Below are 21,732 nucleotides of genomic sequence, written 5' to 3' on the forward strand. Positions count from 1 at the left end.
GGGACAAAACTCACCTAATTTGCCCAAAATGCTCAGCATAACAAGGAGCTTTCTATATTGTAGTATGTCATTGATTTCGGCTAGGCCTGTATACCATGTAAATGTACTTATAGTAAATAAAGATATGTTCCTGACAATACTTATAGATAGCAAGGGGTTACCCTAATACACAAAGGAGACCCAACTTATGTAAATAACTGCACACCTATATTTCAAAAAATTAACCCACCAGCGATTATACCCTTTTCTAGCATCACTCAAACTCATCAACCCCTGACAGTTTGATTTCAGACCATATAACAGCACAACCAATGCAATTCTAAAAATGCTAGACTTCCTTTATGCACCTCTTGAGAATAATGAACATCCACTAGACCTTACAGATCTTGGCAAGCTTTTGATACAGTAGACCTGAACATTATGGTATCAGAGGTCATGCACTTGCATATCTAAAGTCCTACCTTAACAACAGACATTAATACATCTCCAAGAGCTCATCAACACGCGCTACAGACAAATGGGTTCCCCCAAGGCTAGTGTTCTCTGCCCTCTGCTTTTCCTCATATACATCAATAATCTTGCAAATGCAACTCTAACAACTTAAACTTGTTCTGTTTGCAGATGACACAACTCTTGTCATTTCCAACCCAAATCGGAATTCTCTCAACAACACTGTTAATGGGGAGCTCATAAAGACATCTAACTGGATGATTACCAATAAACTCACACTTAACACTGACAAGAATTTCTATGTGCTGTTTAGGAACAGAGCTACAAATGTCCAACTAAATTTCATTAGTAATGGTTCTCCCATATCAAAACAAAACAAAGGAAAATTCTTAGGTCTGTTCCTTGACAGCAACTTGAAATTCAACATCCACATTTAGCACAAAATATCTAAATCAGTTGGCATCCTCTCTAAGATACAAGATGCATTACTATGTACCTCAAACAGTACTACTTTCATTATACTACTCTCTAATCTATCCCTACCACACCTAAGCTATTTGTCCAGGGATCCACTACTGCAAATCACCTTAAGCCAATAATAACTAAAAAGCACGAATGATCATCCAATCCAATGCCATATATATTAACCCATTCTTCAAAAGTCTAAACTTACTTATTGTACATAAAATTCACTCATACTACATATACAGAGCATACAATTCTAATATCAATCCTGCCCTTAAACCTGAGCAAAAACTCAGTGTGCATAAAAAGACCTAAAACCTGAAAAACTCTGCCTGAGGATTCCAGAGGCTACCTATCTGTCAACCACTTCAAACTACTGTTGAAAAATACTGCCTTTCCTTATTATTATTATTATTATTATTATTATAATCAAAAAGAAGCGCTAAGCCACAAGGGCTTTTCCTTAATATGATCCTGACAATTTATTATGTCGAAAAATTCCTGAAACCCTATTTTTCATCCAATACTTTCCCTGTTCTTGTTCAATCCTTCAACATGTATTTATTACTAGAAGGGCAATTTTTGTATCAATTCAGGTGCCTAGCTTTATCCTTAATATATCTCTACTTAGAATTTTTTTATTGAATTACTGGATCTCATGTACTATACATTTCTCACTGTCTAGTAATTATTATTTAGTTTTACTGCTGCCCAAACTGCCTTGCATAACAAGGGGCTTTCTATAGTTTACACATATCAACCCTAATTGTATACTATACAGTACTCCACTTTACAGAAATAAAGTTTTTTATTTTGTTTCTACTTGGTTCAGAAAAAGAGTGCATAATGTCTTAGTGCTCACAAATGAATGTCACGTTCTTAAAGGAATTTGATGTCTCACTCTACTTAATAACATTCCACAATTCTTCCTAGGTCTTTAAGCAAACCTATATTAGTTCCAAGGTTTACATTTTATTGCAGTTGCATTCCTTATTTGTTAGGTGATAAAAGTGTCCTGTACAGTATTAGGCTCACTGTTTGATGTATATTAGTTTCACATTACAATACATGCATTAGAAAAAGTGTCCAAATAAATTCAATTGATTTTAATTACAGTATGATGCTGCTTTAGGAATTTTACGGACAGCTTAGGGAGGCATTAGGTTTTTTTTTCGTAAAAACCTACAACTCTTGTACATCTCTTGATATACTGTACAAGGTGTTTTGCTTAAACACCTTGTACAATAGTACAAAACTATGTTTTGAAGCGTGAAAGATACATTGCTGCATCCGAGGCACTACAACCTACATAAAATGTGTCAATTCATTCATGACATACAGAAAGGCCCTGCATCTTCAGCACCCTCTTTTCAGTGTTCCACATTTTCTTATCTTCTGTGTTTTTACTGCTTTAACACACAACAGTTACATAAGGGAAGGGCAGTCAGTGCCATATTTTAAAGGTAAGTATTTTATGTACTGAATATTTATTTTACTTTTTAACTTTCTTTTTTTATTCCTAGGTATATTGAGCACTTAATGTAATAGTCTAAACATGTTATTAGGCTCTTTTCCACCCGCTGGTAACTTTTGCTTATTGCAATGAGAAAACCTCACAAGTCTCTCAAGTCAGTTCCTGATGAGCCAAGGTGTGGTGCATGCATTGGGCTGCATGCAGCTAGCACCAACAGGCCTGGTCTGGCATTGGGCCATGATGATGCTGACCCCCAAAACTGTCTCCAGGTAAACCCTAGTAAGGTATACATGCACCCTATGCTAAGTATAGTGCCTCATTAGCTTTGAATGCATACTATTATTCAACTACTGTTGCGATTAGCAGTACCTGATAACCCAGCTTTGGCTGGAGTCTTAGATGGCAAACAGAGCACAACTGGGAAAGCAAGGGCAACCATGGTTCACCATGACCTTCGTATTATACCACAAGCATCCAAAAAATAGTGGCGGCAGAATGTGGACAGGTTGCAACAATCTTGGCCCATGAAGGGTGTGTCTTATTTGATAGCAGAAAAGCATGCCATGGTTCTTGTATAGCAGGGATGGGATGATACCAAAATTATTGCCAATGCCAACTCAATTTTAGGCTGATAGATGCTTATTATAATTAAAAAAAAAAAAAAAAACTATGTTCAATATACATGTACAAACAAATGCTTGTTGACCAATAGATATTAAATAACCCAGAAGGTTAAATATTAACCCTTTCACTGTCCATCATGTAGAACTATGTTGCTGATGCCAGGGTTTGTCATATAGATCTGTCATGATCTATGTCAAGTGTGTTCAAAATATGTAGTAGACATTCCAGGTACTAAAATATTTCCTCTGTTCATTAATCATATTCCCAAGCTTTTCCTATATTACATTTGCCTTCCATTTTGAATTTACAACAAAAAAATATCGAAGATTTACCCCGTTTCTTGGAAAATAAAATATAATCAGGAATGACTGGTCATGGTTTATGGCATCCTAATTTAATCAGACCTATTAAAACCTATTAAACTGTAGGGTGTAGGGAGGCCTTACCTGTTCAGGAAAAATCTAACATTTCTGCTAATTTGAGCCCAATTTCAAGCTAATTCCAGTCCAGAAACCAACCAAAATCTTCCACTGTATCAAATGATACCAAGAAACAACAAATAAAACCATCCTAGAAAACACCCTCATAGTCACTACAGCCTCTTCACTTAACGACAGAGTTCCGTTTCTAAGACCACATTGGTAAACAAATTCGTCGCTAAGTGAGGAGCATACTATAATGGTAGTTGGTTTGTGTCAACCATCTTTGATATTGTTTTAATGTCACCTTTGCACCATTTATAACATTTCTGGCATATTTTTAAATGTTTATACAGCAGTGTACAGTATATTGTAATAAAGAGAATAGAGGAAATCAGCTCTAATATATGTACATTATTTAGGTATGCATACTGATCAGAGAGCCTGTTGTAAGTCTGAGACGTTGGTAAACGAATACGTCGCTAAGTGAGGAGAGGATGTATTTTAAACTAAACATAAGGTCAGAGTTTTGCTTTTCTACTCATGTACTGCTTGAGACAGGATTTTTTTATACTGTGCATGTGCATGCACACATGCTCTCCCACACAGGCCAAAATTTACCACTCAGGCTTATCTGAGTGGGCTGAGTTTATGACCCAGATCTACATGACAAACACTGGTATTCAATAAAAGCAACAAGGCAGATGACAACTCCCCCACACCAAACAATGATCACAAGACTTCCCAGTGGCCTCACAATGGGCTAAGAGACCATCTCCCAAAGCCTTAGGGTCAGGAACTCAGGATTGTGGCTCCCAATACTAGAGACAGAAGCCCCTAGCAAAGGTGTTCACCACCTCTGAAGTGTTATTCACCACCTGTACATGATGGAGAAGGCTGGGCAGTAGGCTCAGAAGTATACTTTCCCAGATATCTTTTTGATCTTAATCTATATCTGTCTGGGAGGATAGATACAGAATAAGATCCTGTGTCCACATAATGAACCCAGGACAACTGCCATGCATTCTGGAACACCTTCATGGCCAACACCTGCCAGTATATCAGCCTACTAGCAAATAGTGGCGCTAGATCATACGCACAATCTGGAAGTGCTTCTCGTGGTCCTAGTTCCACAAGAGGGTGGCAGATGGAACCTCAAGCCCCCTAACCAAGGAATGGTAGCCGTGCTCCAAAGACAACATGGACAAAGTGGTTGTAAGCCCCTTCTCTGTGCACAATGGAAATAAATCATCAAGGGCACAAGAGGTCTACGCACAAGAAGGCATTCATATGAACAGTGTGATGGGTTGGAGACCCATCATTCAGGTTGCTAACACTCAAATGAGTCAGCAAAATCTTCAGAAAATTACCGCTCCTGTTTGATACAGAGCCATCCACAAAGGGTGATGGACATTAAAGTCACCCAGGAAATGGTATGGGTTGGGTAGTTCACAGATTAGGTCAGCAAAAGTAGAACAGTCTAAAACCCAATCTGAAGGAAGGTATAAGGTGCATACACTCAGATCTCCTTGCACTTTCACTCTGATTACTACAGCCTGCAGGAACAAGAACAGACAAGTTGACCGTGATGGACAGAAGCATGGACCAAGATACTTGCACTTTCCATGGCAACTGTGTTAGGTGGGGATACAAAAGAATAAAAAGCAAACTTGAAACCCAGGTAAAACTCCACTGCCCAGAGTTTAGTCTTCTGCAAAATACAGAATTGATCAACCATAGGGGCAAAAGTGGATGTGAATGTTTTCAATATATGTACAAGCAAAAGATAATTAAAATTCCTTTTTATTTTATTTTCAGGTATGGATGACAGGTTATTATCATCAAATTTTTGGACTGTGGGCAACCTAAAAAATCTGGTGGAGAAATGCTGGACTAGCATGAACTGTTGATAACTGGGACTAGAGCCAATCTGGGTTTGCCAGCTGCCACCATAGCCCCCCTATAGTAAGCATATGGATGAGCATGACAAATGAAAATTTGACATGCTCTATTCAAGGTGGACAATCTCCCAAGACCCCAATGCAGACTTCTACCTGCATGGTTTTCAATCAGTAAAAAATATATTCTGACTCAAAATTAACATAAATAGCTAATGGCTTTCATCAGTGGCAAAAGAGCAATTCATGGGTAGAACTAGATAATATGCACCTCAAGTATTGGGAAGACTGTGAATGTCCTCTCTAATAAGACATACCTACTGTATTTTATGTTTTGTAGGGCTGCTGAACAATATTCACTATTTTGGAGGCAAAACTGAGAAAAAATGCCATCTATTAGTCAGACATATTCTGCAAAATATAATGACTGGTTTTCTTAGTATGTACATTTAATAATAAGTTTTAATTGCCAACATTTGACAGGTGGATTCAGCAGCCCAGATGATGATACACTTAAGTTTTTCACATTTTTGTATGCCCAAGACACACAGGAACACTAAAACACTGTCCTTGTATACTGCATTCTGATTTTCATTCATATCTACTAAATTTACTGTCCTACATTTTTTGGCATTTCCTCTAAAACCTTATTACTCTGTTATGATATTATAATCATGGGGAAGCACTAAACCCATAGGGGTCATACTATGTGTGGAAAACTGGAGGTAATCAGGTTCAACCCAAGAAAGTGGAGGGTGGCTTCAATCATTTGGATCAAAAGCCTTTCACCAGCATCAAGGCACTTTCCTTGCAGAGTTTGATATGCCAAAAAATACTGTACCAAAGCTAAGTATGTACACAGTCATCTGCTCGATTTTTGTCTGGAATCCTCCACATTCTTTTATCTTCTCTTCAATTTGGACTACAGTATACTGTACCTGTATTACATATGTTGCACAATAACGTGTATTTCTGTATTACTCAGTGCACTTACCGTAATTGTAAAACACTGCTTCCCTATAGGATGTTTTTTTTCCTTACCTCAAAACTGTTTCCTTTAATATTCCCACATGTCTCTCTCTCTCTTCTAGCAGAAACATAAAGTAACACTTAAGGTTCTGACCGTGCTGTTCTATGCAACAAGTGATAGTAAGGAATGCTGTTCAAATGTACAATGCACTTATATTAATCTAACTGCTAGAAAAATTAAAGACAAATCAGGAAAAGCCTTTTTAAAAAGACATCGATTTAGCCAGGCAAATTCTCATGCAAACTATAAATCCATCCACACTTAATATTGTATTTTCTCTTCTGCAAGAATTTCCTTTATTTAATGATGCATTTTTTAGAATACAGAAAAGTTAACTGTATAACTACAACATTTTTTTTTTACTATGATTCATTTTCCCTAGAAACCCTCCTCCAAGGGGTGGCCATGAGAAACAAATGAAAGCCCTAAATACAATCTATAACATTATGCAACTGATTGAGAAATTATCTACATATCACTCCTGTACTTCTCTCTTGAGCATTTTTCCTTACAAGCCTACATAAAATCAGCCACCTATCAGTATCTCTTGTGACCCACTCTACTGCCCCACAAAACTGTATAGTATTTCATACTCTCTCTGCCATCCCACTTAATTTATACACTTCTCTGTTTGCTAAATCCTACTCACCTACACCTGATGAAATTGTTGAAAATAAGCACAACAGCAAATTTAAAAATCTAAGTGGTTTATTTTACTGCCAGAAAAAAGGTAGTTTTCAAGAGGAACTGGGTAACTACCTATAAAAAGTGCCAGATCACCTAAGTTGTGCTTAAGTAGGGTTGCAGGTGGCTAGCAGCAATAGCGTTGACTGAGAAGGCAGTCGGCCAGGAAGCCTGGCTGCATGCTGGGTTTCATGGGTAAAAGAACCCTTAAAACAGCCACAAACATCTTATTAGGGAATCAGTTAGTTGAAGAGATCCTAAACTCCAACCCACAAACCTAACCTACACTACACTTATCACTAATTCCTAATCAGATGACATCCCACCAATAGCAAGATCTCTTCACCTCTGAACTTGGAATATGATCTATGTTTCACCTAACTTTCCACCTTGCCTTCTAGGTTCATTTATGTTCACTGGATGCACACCTTTTCAAACTTCTCTGATCACTACATTATAACCCGTTAGAATTTGCATTTAAATAAATAAAACTAATAAAACATTTCTCACTTTCTTCCATACCATCAATTCTTTCTCCTTTACTAATAATGTATTTGAATCTGACATAACAAGAATTTTTCTTTACTATGAGACAATCTAATCATATACCTTAATCTTCTATCCAGATTGTAATAGGATTTTTTTTTTTTGTGCACACAATGGACTGCATACTGCTATTCTGGCAAGCATATACAGTACTCTATATAGGTCATGCAGTCCTACTGCTTGCATCATTTCTAACATACTATCGGCCTAAAAGAAATTCCTGGTATTCAGTATATTACCAATCTTTTCATATCTACTTTGCCTTTTGAATACATCACCAAAACTATTCAGTTTTATTTTTCTAATTACAAGAGGGCCCCCACTTATACAGCAGGTTAGGTTCCTGGCTACTGCTATAAAGTGAAAATCTCTGTAAAGTGAAACAGCCTTTTTTCACTTTCAAATGCACATAAAAGCCTGATAACATGTTTATACTATCATATATTAAGTGAGCAATACAGCCAGGCCCAAAAAAATGCATATACAGTGGAACCTTGTTTTTCGGCTGCTGCATTTATCGGCCAATTCATATTTAGGCTGGTTTTTCGGCGGAAATTTTGCTCCGTATTTCGGTTGTTGCCTCGTATATCAGCAGTATTAGGAAGTTGATGTGGCTTGTTTATTAAGTGCGACTGTGAAATAAGCCACCATGGGCAGGAAGTGTAGCAGGCAGGCAGGGAGTGTAGCATGGAAATAGGGAGTGTGGAAGGGAGGCAGGGAGTGTAGCAGGCAGGCATGGAGTGTAGCATGGAGGAAGGGAATGTACCATAGAGGGAGGGAGTATTGCAGAGAGGCAGGGAAACAGGGAGTATGGAAGGGAGGTAGGGAGTGTAGCAGGCATGCAATGAGTGTAGCAGGCATGCAGGGAGTGTAGCTTGGAGGGAGTGTAGCAGGTAGACTGGGAGTGTAGCAGACATGCATCGAGTGTAGCAGGGAGACTGGGAGTGTAGCAGACATGCATCGAGTGTAGCAGGCATGCACTGAGTGTAGCAGGCATGCAGGGAGTGTAAAATGGAGGGAGTGTAGCAGGCATGCAGGGAGTGTAGAATGGAGGGTGTGTAGCAGGGAGTGTAGCAGGCATGCACTGAGTGTAGAATGGAGGGAGTGTAGCAGGGAGGCAAGGAGTGTAGCGGGCATGCAGGGAGTGTAGCAGGGAGGTAGGGAGTGTGGCAGGGAAACAGGTAGTATGGAAGGGAGGCAGGGACTGTAGCAGGCGTGCATCGAGTGTAGCAGGCATGCAGGGAGTGTAGCAGGCATGCAGGGAGTGTAGAATGGAGGGAGTGTAGCAGGCATGTAGGGAGTGTAGCAGGGAAGCAGGGAGTGTGGCAGGAAAACAGGGAGTGTGGAAGGGAGGCAGGGAGTGTAGCAGGCAGGCAGGGAAGTAACTCCAGAGGTTCTTTTATACCTGAAGTCCTTATGGAGGGGGGATTCCCCTTCCAAACAATAATCAGCCCTCCCTCTCTCCATAAGCCAACAAGAGTCTTTAATAAAGGTATGTAACAGTGATTTAAATGTTTATTTATTTATTTTATTTAGTTCTCACTGTTTTGTGTATGTAAAACTACAATTAATCTTTACAAAATGTATTTTTTGTTAATATTTTTGGGTGTCTGGAATGGATTAATTGTATTGACATTCATTCTTATGGGAAATATTGCTTCAAATTTAGGCCGACCTTCTGAACGGAATATGGCCGAAAAACGAGGTTCCACCATACAGTACACACATTACTTTCCTTAAAATATTTTCGTCCTTAGTTTATAGCAAGTGGTGAAAACATTTATTGTAAAAAGTCTGAATACATGAAGAAAGAGTATAATTGAAAACTGTTGCACAGGCGAAACACTGTAAAGCAAAGCACTGTAAAGCGGGGCCCTCCTGTAGTATATAATACTCTTGAAACTTTTTCTATCACTTTGCTTTATCATAATAAAAATCTTTAAACACATCACAGCATTTCAAGAGCCTACCACCTGTAACATTACCTATATAATAAATAGTGTTACTCTACAAATCTCACGAAACACTGTCAAAAAAAAGAATAACTGCCAATTTCAAACAATGGAGAAAAACACAGGCATAGGGGAGATCAGAGCCATAAAGCTCATATTACCATATTCTGCAATGGGGTTCTGAGCCTAATTTACAGATGACGCTAATATCTACACATTCCCACAGAGGGAACATTATGGAATCGATTCATTAACCCAGATTTTGGCCTTGGTAGTGCTTATTATTTTCTGTCGTGTAATGCCTCATATACCCATGACACACCTTTAAACATTCAAGAATCTGATCCTCTTATTTCTAATACAGTGGACCCCTGCTTTACGATCAGCTCCCAATGCGACCAATTATGTAAGTGTATTTATGTAAGTGCTTTTGTACGTGTATGTTTGGGGGTCTGAAATGGACTAATCTAATTCACAATATTCCTTATGGGAACAAATTCGTTCAGTAATGGCACCTGAACATATTTCTGGAATGAAATAATATCGTAAACCGGGGGTCCACTGTATTTCTGAGTTTGTCTTTTGCAAACACAATGATTTAGTTTACCATTTCCTAATATTTTTACTATCTTTAAGTGTTAGAACCTAATGTCATACAGAATTTAATTTGCTTGTTTGGCTGTCACGCATTTAAAAAAACAAAAAGGAACAATACCATGTATTGTCACACATTTACTTGTGCTAATATATGAACAAGTTGAAAGAATAAATGCAACCACAGCAAAAATACAAAGGTGAAATAAAATTAATAAAAACTAAAAATCTGAGAAAATAAAGATAGGAATCAAAGGGCATCTGACATAGAAAGAACAAATGGAACTACAAAGTTTATGCATATCTGCAAATAAAAAAAAGAGAAATCATCTTCCATTTCCCATGGCAACTTTAGCCAACCAGTCTACAACCTGGTCTCTATATTTCATGTTTATGTTCATATATAGCATCCTATAATTACAATCTTCCAAGATATTATCTTACCTTCTTCTTCATCTTCATTATCTAAGTCATCCTCTTCACTCTTGGAAAAATTTTCCTTACCTTCCTCTTCCTCATCCTCGTCAGTTTGTTTTTTAGGATCCCCTCCTCCCTCATCATCTTTCTTTTCATTCTGGCTGCTTTCTTTCTTTTTATCCTCTGTATTATCTAATTCACCACTATCTTCTTTCTTAGTATTCTCTAAACTGTTTTCTTCTTCTACTTCTTCTTTTGCACTTTCTTCTGGCTTTACATTATCAATATCTGTTTTTTCTGCACATTCTTCATTATCTACATGTCCATTGTTTGTTTTTGCAGCTTCTTCTTCATCTTTTTTAGATTCTAACTTAAATTTTTCACTATCATGATATGGAGTTATTACTTCATCTGCATCTTCTTTCTTGGATTGTTTGACTTCTTCGTAGAGATTGGTCAAACCCCCCGTTATGTGAGCAAGCATGTGATGTCTTGGAGGTCTTATCAGTGGCAAGTCATCTGTCGACAGTCTGAAATAAAAAAAAAATTAAAGACTTGTTATTACTGTTAACCCTTTCAGGGTCCAGAGGCCAAATTTCAAAGTGCACACCAGGGTCCAAGAATTTTCATAAAATAATTTTGTTATTTTTTCTTATGAAATGATAGAGAATCTTTTTCTGAAGGTAATAAAACAAAAAGTATGAAATTTGATGGAAAACTGACGAAATTGTGCTCTCGCGAATTTTGATGTATCAGCGATATTTATGCATCGGCGATTTTGCCAAAATTTGATGGAAAACTTACAGAATTATGAAGGCAGAATACACATCAGCAATTTGTCCACTTGAGAGTACTGTTTTAAGCCAATACCATTGCTCATTTCAACCAAAACCTTAGCAATTTTGCTAGTGTGCCTTCTGTTATATCACTGCACTGTACTGTACTGTAAACTTGGTAACATTCATATAGAAAGCAGACATTACCTATTTTTATAAATGTAAGGATATTTCTAGGTTAAGTCATTATAACATGTTAGTTATAAATACTGTATCCATGACCATGCAATGTGTAAAATTATTGAGTTCTGAATACTACATGTAGTACCCCGAGTTTCAAATAGCTCCCAACTCGAATACGTAACTATGTTAGTGCTTTTGTAAGTGTTTTTTGGGGGTCTGAAACGAACTAATCTAGTTTACATTATTCCTCATGGGAATAAATTCGTTTGGTAACGGCACTCAAACAGCCTTCTGGAACGAAGAAAGTTTGAAACTCAGGGTTCCACTGTACATTTATATATAGCCTTCCTAAATAAACAAATTATGTTTATTTCCATGGTGCATTATTAATTTTGGCTCCTAATCTTTCAAAAATCAATTTCCTTGCAACTTTTTTTTTTGTAAAGTAAAAGGACACAAGTGCAACTAATGTGACAATTTATTGTGGCAACGTTTCGCTCTCCAGGAGCTTTGTCAAGCCTAAGTACCATTAATCCTTTCATGGTTTACCATGCCAGTGTAACACGTGCAGATTGCAGCTCTTCAAATATGCTGTGAGCAGTAAACTTTAGCTTAGAAAACATGAGAAAATGGGTCTGTGCAATGGGTAGCTACAATATAAAAAAAATACTGCCCCCCCCCCTTCCCCTGCAGTGCATGATGCGGGGGAAAACCCATGACCTTGTGTTTAGTTTAAAATAGTGAATTTGAGGAGCTTTCTAGAGTGGTTTTTATGGTTTCATTGGTTGTCCTTCAGTATGGACTGATAAAATAGAAGAAATACTAATGAAATAGATGACTTGATCAGTTTCAGACAGAGTAACTTGAAGCAGACCTCAAAATGGTGTACAGTGGAACCTCTACTTGCGAGTTTAATCCGTTTCATGACCTTGCTCGCAACTGGATTTGCTAGTTTGCAGAGTCAATTTTCCTCATTTAAATTAACTGAAATGCAATTAATCCGTTCCAGTGGAATTCTGTGCTTCAATAATTTCGCTAATATCAACTCTACAGCTTATTTATCTATCTCACTTCATCTAATATGACATAATAAATAATATAAATAACATAGAAACCTGATATATATATACCCTAAAATGAATAAAATAAGTAATTCATGTAGTGGTATGGGTAGTGTCGGTGGTGGACGAGAGTTTGTCTGGAGACCGGACAAAATACTTCTTGAATAATTTCGCTAATATCATCTATACGGCTTATTTATCTATCACAGTTCATCTAATAAGACATAATAAACAATATTAATAACACAGGGTGGCTAATTGCTGAAAAGTGAGCTCCATTATTTATGCTTAGAGTTCTTTCATTTTTGGTGTATGTTAAGAAGCATCTTTCCATCATACATTGCCCAAGTTTCAATAAGATAGTCCAACAAACAAACGAGAGGCAAGAGGGGCAAGAGCCCCTTACCAGCGTCAAGGAACCTGCCTTGAGGTCCTTGAGGTCTGCTCGCTTATGAAAACAAAAAATCGACCCATCGACTGCTCGTATTTGGAAAAACTAGCACATGGATGCGCTCGCAAGTAGAGGTTCCACTGTAAATATCTGATTTTTAACCCTTTCAGGGTCGGCAGGCCCTCTCCGAGACTTGTTCTCAGGGTCGGCCAAATTTCAAAAAAAAAAAAAAGTTTTTTCTTATGAAAAGATAGAGAATCTTTTCCCGATCATAATGACACCAAAAGTATGAAATTTGATGGAAAACTTATGGAATTATGCTCTCGCGAAGTTAGCGGTCTTGACGATGTTTACGCATCGGCGATTTTGCCCACTTTGAGCCCTATTTTCAGCCAATTCCAGTGTACTTGTCAACAAAAATCATAACTATTTTGCTAGAACTCCATTTTTTCTATCGAATGAGTACAAGAAATCACCCATTTACCGATTTCAACTATCCAATATAGTGGTCAGAATTTAGCAATTTTGCCAATTTCACACAAATTTCCGAATAGGGTCCAAAATAAACAAGAAAGACATTCCTGGCACTAAAATAACATTTCCTCTGTTCATTAGTCACGTCCCCATGCCCTTCTTACATTCTTTTGCTTTCCACTTTGAAATTTTATGCAGACTACTGCATTGGTGTAGAAATGGTATAAATAATATCAGCGCACTTGTGAAAGAATATTAGACTCACCAGCTGACGCGTATTGGACGCATAGCATGATTTGTTTACTTTTGAACTTTGGTAAAAATCGAACATTTCTGCTACTTTGAGCTCAATTTCAAGGTAGTTTTCTTTATAAAACCAGTCAAAATCATCTCAATTTCTGTAATATGTCTTCCATTCTATAAAATGAGACCAGGAAAACTATAATACAACAATAAATACCATACAAAAATACAGTACAAAGTCACTGTTTTAACAAAAACACGTTCAAAGTTTTTTTTTTCTCATTACGCACTGTGTGCTGCAGGATTTTTTTTATACCGCGCACACTGACCACAGACCCATTCTTTCATATGTAGGCCTACCAGCTTTCTCTCGCTAGACTTGAGGGCGCTAGAATTTAGGCGTACTAGTACGTCAAAAACCCTGATGCGTAAGCCGTACTAGTACGGCCGAAACCCTGGAAGAGTTAATGACTTTCCTGAGGAAGGGTAGGCCCCCTCCCCCTCAGTTTATTTCAGGGATTTTTACCATGTCTGCTTCATTACTGGGACAACCTAAACCATGACCATTCATTTTTAGTTATATTTTATCAAGCCGAGAATGAGGGTAAAAACTTTGATTTTTGTGTGTGATTTTGAATTCAAAATGAAGGAAAAGTGTTATATAGGAGAGACCAGAGACATGATCAATGAACAGAAGAAAGGTTGCTTTAGTGGCTGAAATGCCTGCGATGTTCATTTTGGAGTCTTTTAAGATGGAATTTGTTGAATTTTATGTAAAATTGGCCAAATTATAAAACTTGTGCACTTTATCGTTTTATAATTGAATGGGCAGATTCTTCTGTTTAATCAGTAGAATGGAAAGCATACTAGTGAGACAGCCAGAAATTGGATCCAATTGAGCAATAGAACTGACTTAAAATAGGACTCACAGTGAGCAAAACTGTTGATGAATAAATTGCACCCAGTCCAACTTTGCACCTGCACAATTGTTATTTTTCCACCAAGTTTCACATTTTTGGTGTTATTACCTTCAGAAGAAGATTCTCTACCATTTCAGATAAAAAAAAATTAAATCACGACACTATCAGCATTTAATTTTGCAGTTTGTGACAGTGCCAGGGTTAAAGATACAAAAACACGCACTTTTCTTCAAGGTAAAATAAATAAAATATGATAGGGAACCCCAATCAAGTTTCAGTTTGAAAGGAATGCCAATGATCTGACCAATTTTACAAAATCATCAATCGCTCTGGAGAATTATCAGATTTTCCTGCTTGCAAAGAGCTCTCACACAAATTTCTTAAAAATATTTGTAAGCACTAACCTAAAATAACCTAACTTTAACCTAAATTATGTTTTTGAATAACTAATGGTTATATTTTAACTGCCACAACTGCAGCTTGGATAATTAGTGGATATCAGTGCTTTGAAGAATCACTGTCTTTGCCATATAACTTTGAAAGATAAACAGAACCTGCAGAATAATTTGCCTATATCAGCAAATTATCCTGGAGGCTAATCAGTAATTTTATGAAATAGATTAAACTATACAAAAATGACAATATACAGATTTTGCCTATATGCAAGTGATAAAATGCACCCCTTTTTGCAAAGTAATTTAAAAAGCCTTAATAGTACGCTCTGTAAGCATTGAAGAATCACATTATGCACAAACTCTTGGTAGTCAGCAGGTTTTTCCCCTCCAATGCAAGCTTGGCGTAAGAGTCAAGCATTTGGAGAGAGTGTACCTTCACCCAAACTGCCCACAGCTGCTTTCTGGGAGCATTGCATACCTTTTTCAAGTGTGTGCTCATGAAGTGATTTTGGAATTTTCATCACCCCATCTTATCTCTAAATATTAACCCTTTGACTGTCGCAAGCCCCTTTCTGAAACTGTCATTCTATGTTGAAAAATTTTTGAAAAAAAAAATAAAAAAATTATTTTTTCTTATGAAATGATAGAGAATCTTTTTCCGATGATAATGACACCAAAAGTACGAAATTTGATCAAAAACTTAAGGAATTACACTCCCACAAAGGTAGCGATCTCGGTGATGTATATGCATCGGCTATTTCGCTGACTTTGAGCCCTATTTTCGGCCAATTCCTTTGTTCCAGTCGACCAAATTCATAGCTATTTCTTTAGAACTCCATTTTTTCTATCAATTAAGTACAAGAAACTGCCCATTTACCGATTTCAACTACCCAATGGCGGTCATAAATTGGCAATTTGGCCAATTTCATGCAAATTAAAAAAGATGCCAATTTCAAAATAGGGTCCAGAATAAACAATGCAGACATTCTTGGCACTAAAATAGCCTATCCTCTGTTCATTAGTCATGTCTCTAGGCCCCTCTTATATTACTCTTGCTTTCTATTTTGATTTTTTATTCACACAAAAAATAGAAGATTTACTGTTATGCAGACTACTGCATTACTGTAAAAATTGTGTAAATAATATCAGTGCACTAGTGAAAGAATATCAGACTCCCCATTTGACGTGTATTGGACGTGTGGTGTGATCTGCTTACTCTTGAACATAGGTAAAAATTGAACATTTCCGCTACCTTGAGCTCAATTTCAAGGTCGTTTTCATTGTGAAACTTATCAAAATCATCTCTATATCTGTAATATGTTTTTCATTCTATCAAATGAGACCACTAAAACGAGAATATAACCATAAATACTATACGAAAATTCACCTCAAAGCCCCATAAAGGGTTAATCCAAAAACATGGTCGGAGTTTTTTTTTTTTTCTCATTATGCACTGCGTGCTGCAGGATTTTTTTTATACAGTGCACAGTGACCACACAGACCCATTCTCTCACATGTGGGCCTACCAGCTTTCTCCTGCTTGCTATGAAGCTGCTAGAATTATTGAGTACATATACGTCCGAAACACTAGCTCGTAAAACGTATATATATGACCGAAACAGTCAATGGGTTAACTGTGGCACTCAAGAAAAATACAAGGTGATGTTAGAGGTGCCAAAACAAATAAATGTGAAGATCCATGGGTATTGAAGAACGTGGAAATTTCAGAAAAGTGTGATGAAAACTGAGTGTAGTATTTTTTATTCTGAGAGAATTCGCCATCCGTCCAATTAGGGACAATGACAAGAAGATACGAGCTTTAGCAACAAGCAGAGCAGACTGTAAAGTGGCGAAAAGAATGTGAAAGAGGCCAGTGCAGCTAATTAAAACAGCAATGTTACTGAATGTGTGACCAGAGAAGAAAACAAGGAAATGGGCCCTGCTTAATACTCAGATAAGGTATAAAACTCTACTATATTATTAAACTGTACAAGGCAGGCAGGTAGGCTTTCACAAGTGCATCTTTAGTTCTAGATGGTTTAAAAGCTTTTAAAAAAAATTTAAATCAACTTCATAACATAAATTTTAGCAGTGAGAGTGCCTCAGCTAATCACATTCCTGAGGGAAATTCTCTTGTTGATTTTGCTCAAATAACTTCTGAGAATGGGTATATTCCCTACCATATGTTTAATACTGATGAGACAGGGTTATTTTTGAAGGGCATGCCATTAAGAATGTATATACATTAGCACAAAAACATTGTAGCTTGTTTTACGGGAGCTAAGGATCACTATCTTGCTTCTCTGCAATGCAACAGATTATGTAATAACACTGCAGCAGTTACATAAACAATTCTATATTATTGGTAAAGTTGCAGAATTTATTACTGAAAAGGATCCTAACAAATCTAGAAGCACTGATATAAAGATACCTTATCATCAGCTGTATAAAGTACAGTGAACCTTAATTTAATGGACTTCAGAAATACCGGACAATATCTGCCGGGTCAATTCATTCAGAAACAAGGAACAAAGTTCATTTGTTAGAGATAGGTCCATTACTATTACAATCACGGCAAAACAACATCTCAGTCAACCACAATCGTCATTACCAGCCACCCACTCCCCCCATCTGTCTGGTTAAATGAAAGATTCACTGTACTGCAGGGTAAAACAGACCAGGACATTTTACAGAATACAAGAGAACTCCAGTACAACCAACAACTACTGACAACTCTGTAGCCACATGAGCACAAGAACTACAGCAATCCATCTCAGCCCAGCAGGGCCACATAAATCCTCTCCACATTTCCATGTCAACAAGCAACTACAATTAGAATGTAGGGGTAAGATAAACTATTAATTTGTACCTAGTATAGTTTAAAAAAAAAGTTGTTTCACAAATCTGGAGGTCTCTCGAACATAACCTTGTTCTACCCATATGTTCATCTCTCATAAAGCTAGTTTTCATGACATGCTGATTTCCTAAAGTCCGTGTGAAGCATAATATGAGTGTAGCATGCAGTTGAAAAAAGTGCAAACATTTTATACCGAATTATTTCAGTCTTGCACGAGTTTCCGGGAATGTCCAATTTTAGTCAAATAAATATTTATAAAAAAATTTCAATTGCATATATGAACTCTGTAGTGGTCTGGATCTATACAGGAGGTTTCTATTGTCCTTCCAGATCAATGAGAAGTTGTTTTATGGGGAGCAGTCCACCAGCAGGTCGAGGTATGTCTGCGTTTCTGAAGAGAGTGACTCAGAAGCAGAGGTAGATGAACCAGAATTGCTGGATAGTGGTGATGAATACTTGCCACCGGATGCACAGGTGTCAAGTGATGATGAGGAGGAAGAAAGGCCAGCCAAAAAACAGAAATTAGTGAAGAAAAAGTAAGGTATTACGATTGCAACTATTGCAGCCACTCGAAGAAATTGGTCACATCCTCATTCCAGTGTTCTGTATGCAAAGTAAATCTGGATAAAGAGTGATAGAAATTGCTTCAGCGACTACCATACCATCAATTAGCAATATAGAATAATTGGTCATCCAAATGAATCTCAGGAATATAGGGATTGAAAGTTGCATCCCTTTGCAATTTGTCATTGTTGAGATTTGCTTCCTTTTTATATTTTTGTAACAATTAAAAAATGTTTTGATTCAAGTTCCATTTATGTTTTTTATATTGTCTGTTTGTATATTAAATTTAAAAAATTGTTTTGGTGTGTTTTATTAACAATTGCAAGTTTTGCAACATAAAATTTTTTAATCACTTTGTCGGGCGCAGACGGATATTTTCGGTCTCCGGAGATTAGCAACTGCTCGAAAACTAACCATCAGAAATCAATTTATATGGGATCATTGAACTTGTATTGAGTTACTCTATCCACCATAGGGAGTTCAGTTCGAATTTCAAATTTTCGGACCCCTTGCGCGATGAAGGGTTAAGAACATTCACCCCAAATTATGAGGGGGGTTTACTGTGCACCGACAAGTTATCCAACAACATAAATGTGTTAATTTGTAAATATTATTAATGTCTTCTTTATCCCTTAATACTGATGTGTTACTTCTGTACTTAAATACATCTTTTTCAATTTATTACATGAAAATTATACTATATAATAAATAAAAATTATAATATAACTATTGTGAGAATAAATATCAATGATGCTATGCATTATAAAGTCTCCTGTAAGAAACTATCAAAGTTTGTTTGGCCAACCAGCAAGTTTCAAATGTAAGGGTGATAAATGTAATAAGTATAATGGCACCTAGCACGGAATTACGGAGGTTTCAAATCAATGGCAATAAGTAATCCAGGCTACAGGTTTTGTGAATTGTTAAAACCTAACCACGAGTCATCAAACATTATTTTTTTCATTTTAAGTTTAGGTTAGTGCTTTCAATAATTTTACTAAACTTACATGTGGGAGAACTCTTCAATAATAGAAAAATGTCAAGAGACTTTACCTAACCAAACAATGATTTGGTAACATCAGTGAGATAACTGGAAATCAGTATAACTAATCAACTTAATTGTTAATTATTAGATTTTCAAGTATTACAATGTAACTAATTTGTAACTTAGTAACTTTATTCAACTTCGACATATTTATAACCAATGTAAAACTTATTTACTTTGCTAAATTTCAAATTGCAGTCCAAAGGAAGTTGCTAACAAGTCAACATGCAATTATTCTGTAACTATTAAGTATCCTATAAACCCTATCAATGTGTAAACAATGAAGAGTAACTACCGTGTCAATTAGCCACATTATGACCAATAATTAACCCCCTTTATAGCCCTGCTAAGCACCCATGGGTGGAAGAGTAATTTAAATCACCACAGGAAAACATCAATTTTAAATCCCCTGGTGATTATTCCTCATATTTTTTAAGCCATACAAGTAGAATAATCTTTCATTTCGGCGAGTTTTAATTAAAATGACATGACTAGGGTATATGGTGAGTTTAATAAGGTGAAAATGTGATGAGTTTAGAGGAATTCGGCTTTTGTGGGAGCCAGCCATGGCCGCTGGCTTGGCGCGCACCAGTGATGCTACTGACGCCCTACACCTCTCTCCTACCATCCTCCACCTCTAACTTACTTCACCCAGCGATGGAAGCCTCCGTGACCCATAGTTCCTCTCAATTCGTGTGCTGTCGACATTGTGTGTGACGGATAGGATAAAAATAACAGCTAAACTCCCCCGCCGTGGGAAGCTAGTGCTTCTATTGTTTACAAACCGACTAACAGGACAAAATACATTCAAACTGCGCACAACGGCGGTCAATTTCATATACTGTATTCATTTTGCTTTATAAAGTAATTCTGATATTACACTTTGTATAGCGATAGCCTTTGAGCTATACTAATTGGTGTCTCTTCTTTATTTAGGGACGATGCATTAGAATTTCAGTGGACAAAGGTCCCATCATCATGTGCGTTGGAACGATAAAACTCTAGGGAAAGTAACCCCCTGGTTTGCAGAATACGTCATTGACCTTACATTTTTAATGTTCATAATTAACTTCAGTTCTTTATCATTCAACTGAATCATAACATGTGTGTTATATGAATAATAAATGAGTTTAAATGGTGGAATACGGCATTGATTGTGAAGCATCTTCAAACAGTTTCTCTAACTTTGCTGGAAGTAATATCCAGGGCAAAACTCCCAATAAGATTACTTTGGACGATTAATAACCTCAGATAACTCAATAAAGTCATGTCATCAGACTATCTGGCTTATTTCCATTTGGGTCCTTTAATCCCAGGATGTGACACACACCTCATTATTGGTGAGACGTGCAACAGTTGGGTGTCTTTATTGTTGAAAAGTTTAGCCTACGCAGTAGGCTTCTTCAGTCAACTGCAGAGGAAAATTAATTGGAGTCAGCAGTAGTAGTGGCGAGGTAAACATGATATAATTAGTTCACCACCCTTGGAGAAATAGTTTTTGAGGTGGTCAGTCCCTCAGCCTGGAGAAGGAAATAAATGGTATAAAATACCGACACAATGGAAATATAAACACATATGCAGTATAATGTGATCCTTTATTGACTACGTTTCGCCCACACAGTGGGCTTTTTCAAGTCACAAACAGATCTACCTAGGGTGGAAGGGACGCGAGTATTTATAGTCAGGTTCAGAATGTTGAGGTCAGGTGGAGAATGCTGCAGGTACCGAGGTATCCAGGTACCGAGTGGGGTTATAGAGTCTAAAATCTTGGGTAGCTTGGAAAGGAGATTGGATAAGTTTGTGAGCAGACCTTCTACAGTGTTCTTCCATTCCTGTGTTCTTATGTGGGATAGCGATGAAGCTTCTTGGCAAGTGGTTCAGCTATGTTATAGAAGCCACTATTCTGGTTGAAGTTGTCGGATATAGAAATAAGTGATGATTCCAGGATTCTTCGGTATTGAGTGTTGTCTTCTGTGGCGATAAGTCTTGAGTTTCTGTAGTTTATCAAGTGGTTGTGTGAATTACGGTGTTGTACACAGGCATTCCTTGTGTCGTCAGACCTGCTTGCGTACTGGTGTTCTGAAATACGTGTTTGGAGGTCCCTTGATGTTTCGCCCACATATAATTTGTTGCAGTCATTACAAGGGATTATGTATACCCCTGCAGAGGGTGGAAGCTTGTCCTGTCTATCACTGGTAATGTCCTTGATGGTCGTGGTTGTGGAGGTAGATACTTGGAAGATATTGGAAACGTGTTTGGCAATGGAGTTG

The 21,732-nt window shown here is 37.2% G+C and overlaps 1 protein-coding gene across 2 annotated transcripts in view; it reads right to left on the bottom strand.

Annotated features, from left to right (window-relative positions):
- Window positions 1–20,249, bottom strand: part of LOC128705542 (uncharacterized) — an 89,942-nt gene extending 69,693 nt beyond the window's left edge. Inside the window, exons 1-2 of one of the 2 annotated variants that reach the window (XM_070088285.1) lie at window positions 20,109–20,249; window positions 10,641–11,083 (exon numbers count right to left, since the gene is read on the bottom strand). In XM_070088285.1, the coding sequence (XP_069944386.1) occupies window positions 10,641–11,083; window positions 20,109–20,170 (505 nt within the window). In that variant the 5' untranslated portion in view covers window positions 20,171–20,249. Of the gene's footprint in view, window positions 1–10,580; window positions 11,084–20,108 lie in introns of both variants that reach the window. The other variant, XM_070088284.1, reaches the window with a different exon arrangement.
- Between the last annotated feature and the right edge of the window lie 1,483 nt (window positions 20,250–21,732).

Source organism: Cherax quadricarinatus, chromosome 24 (genome assembly GCF_038502225.1).
Source record: "Cherax quadricarinatus isolate ZL_2023a chromosome 24, ASM3850222v1, whole genome shotgun sequence".
Taxonomy (NCBI): domain Eukaryota; kingdom Metazoa; phylum Arthropoda; class Malacostraca; order Decapoda; family Parastacidae; genus Cherax; species Cherax quadricarinatus.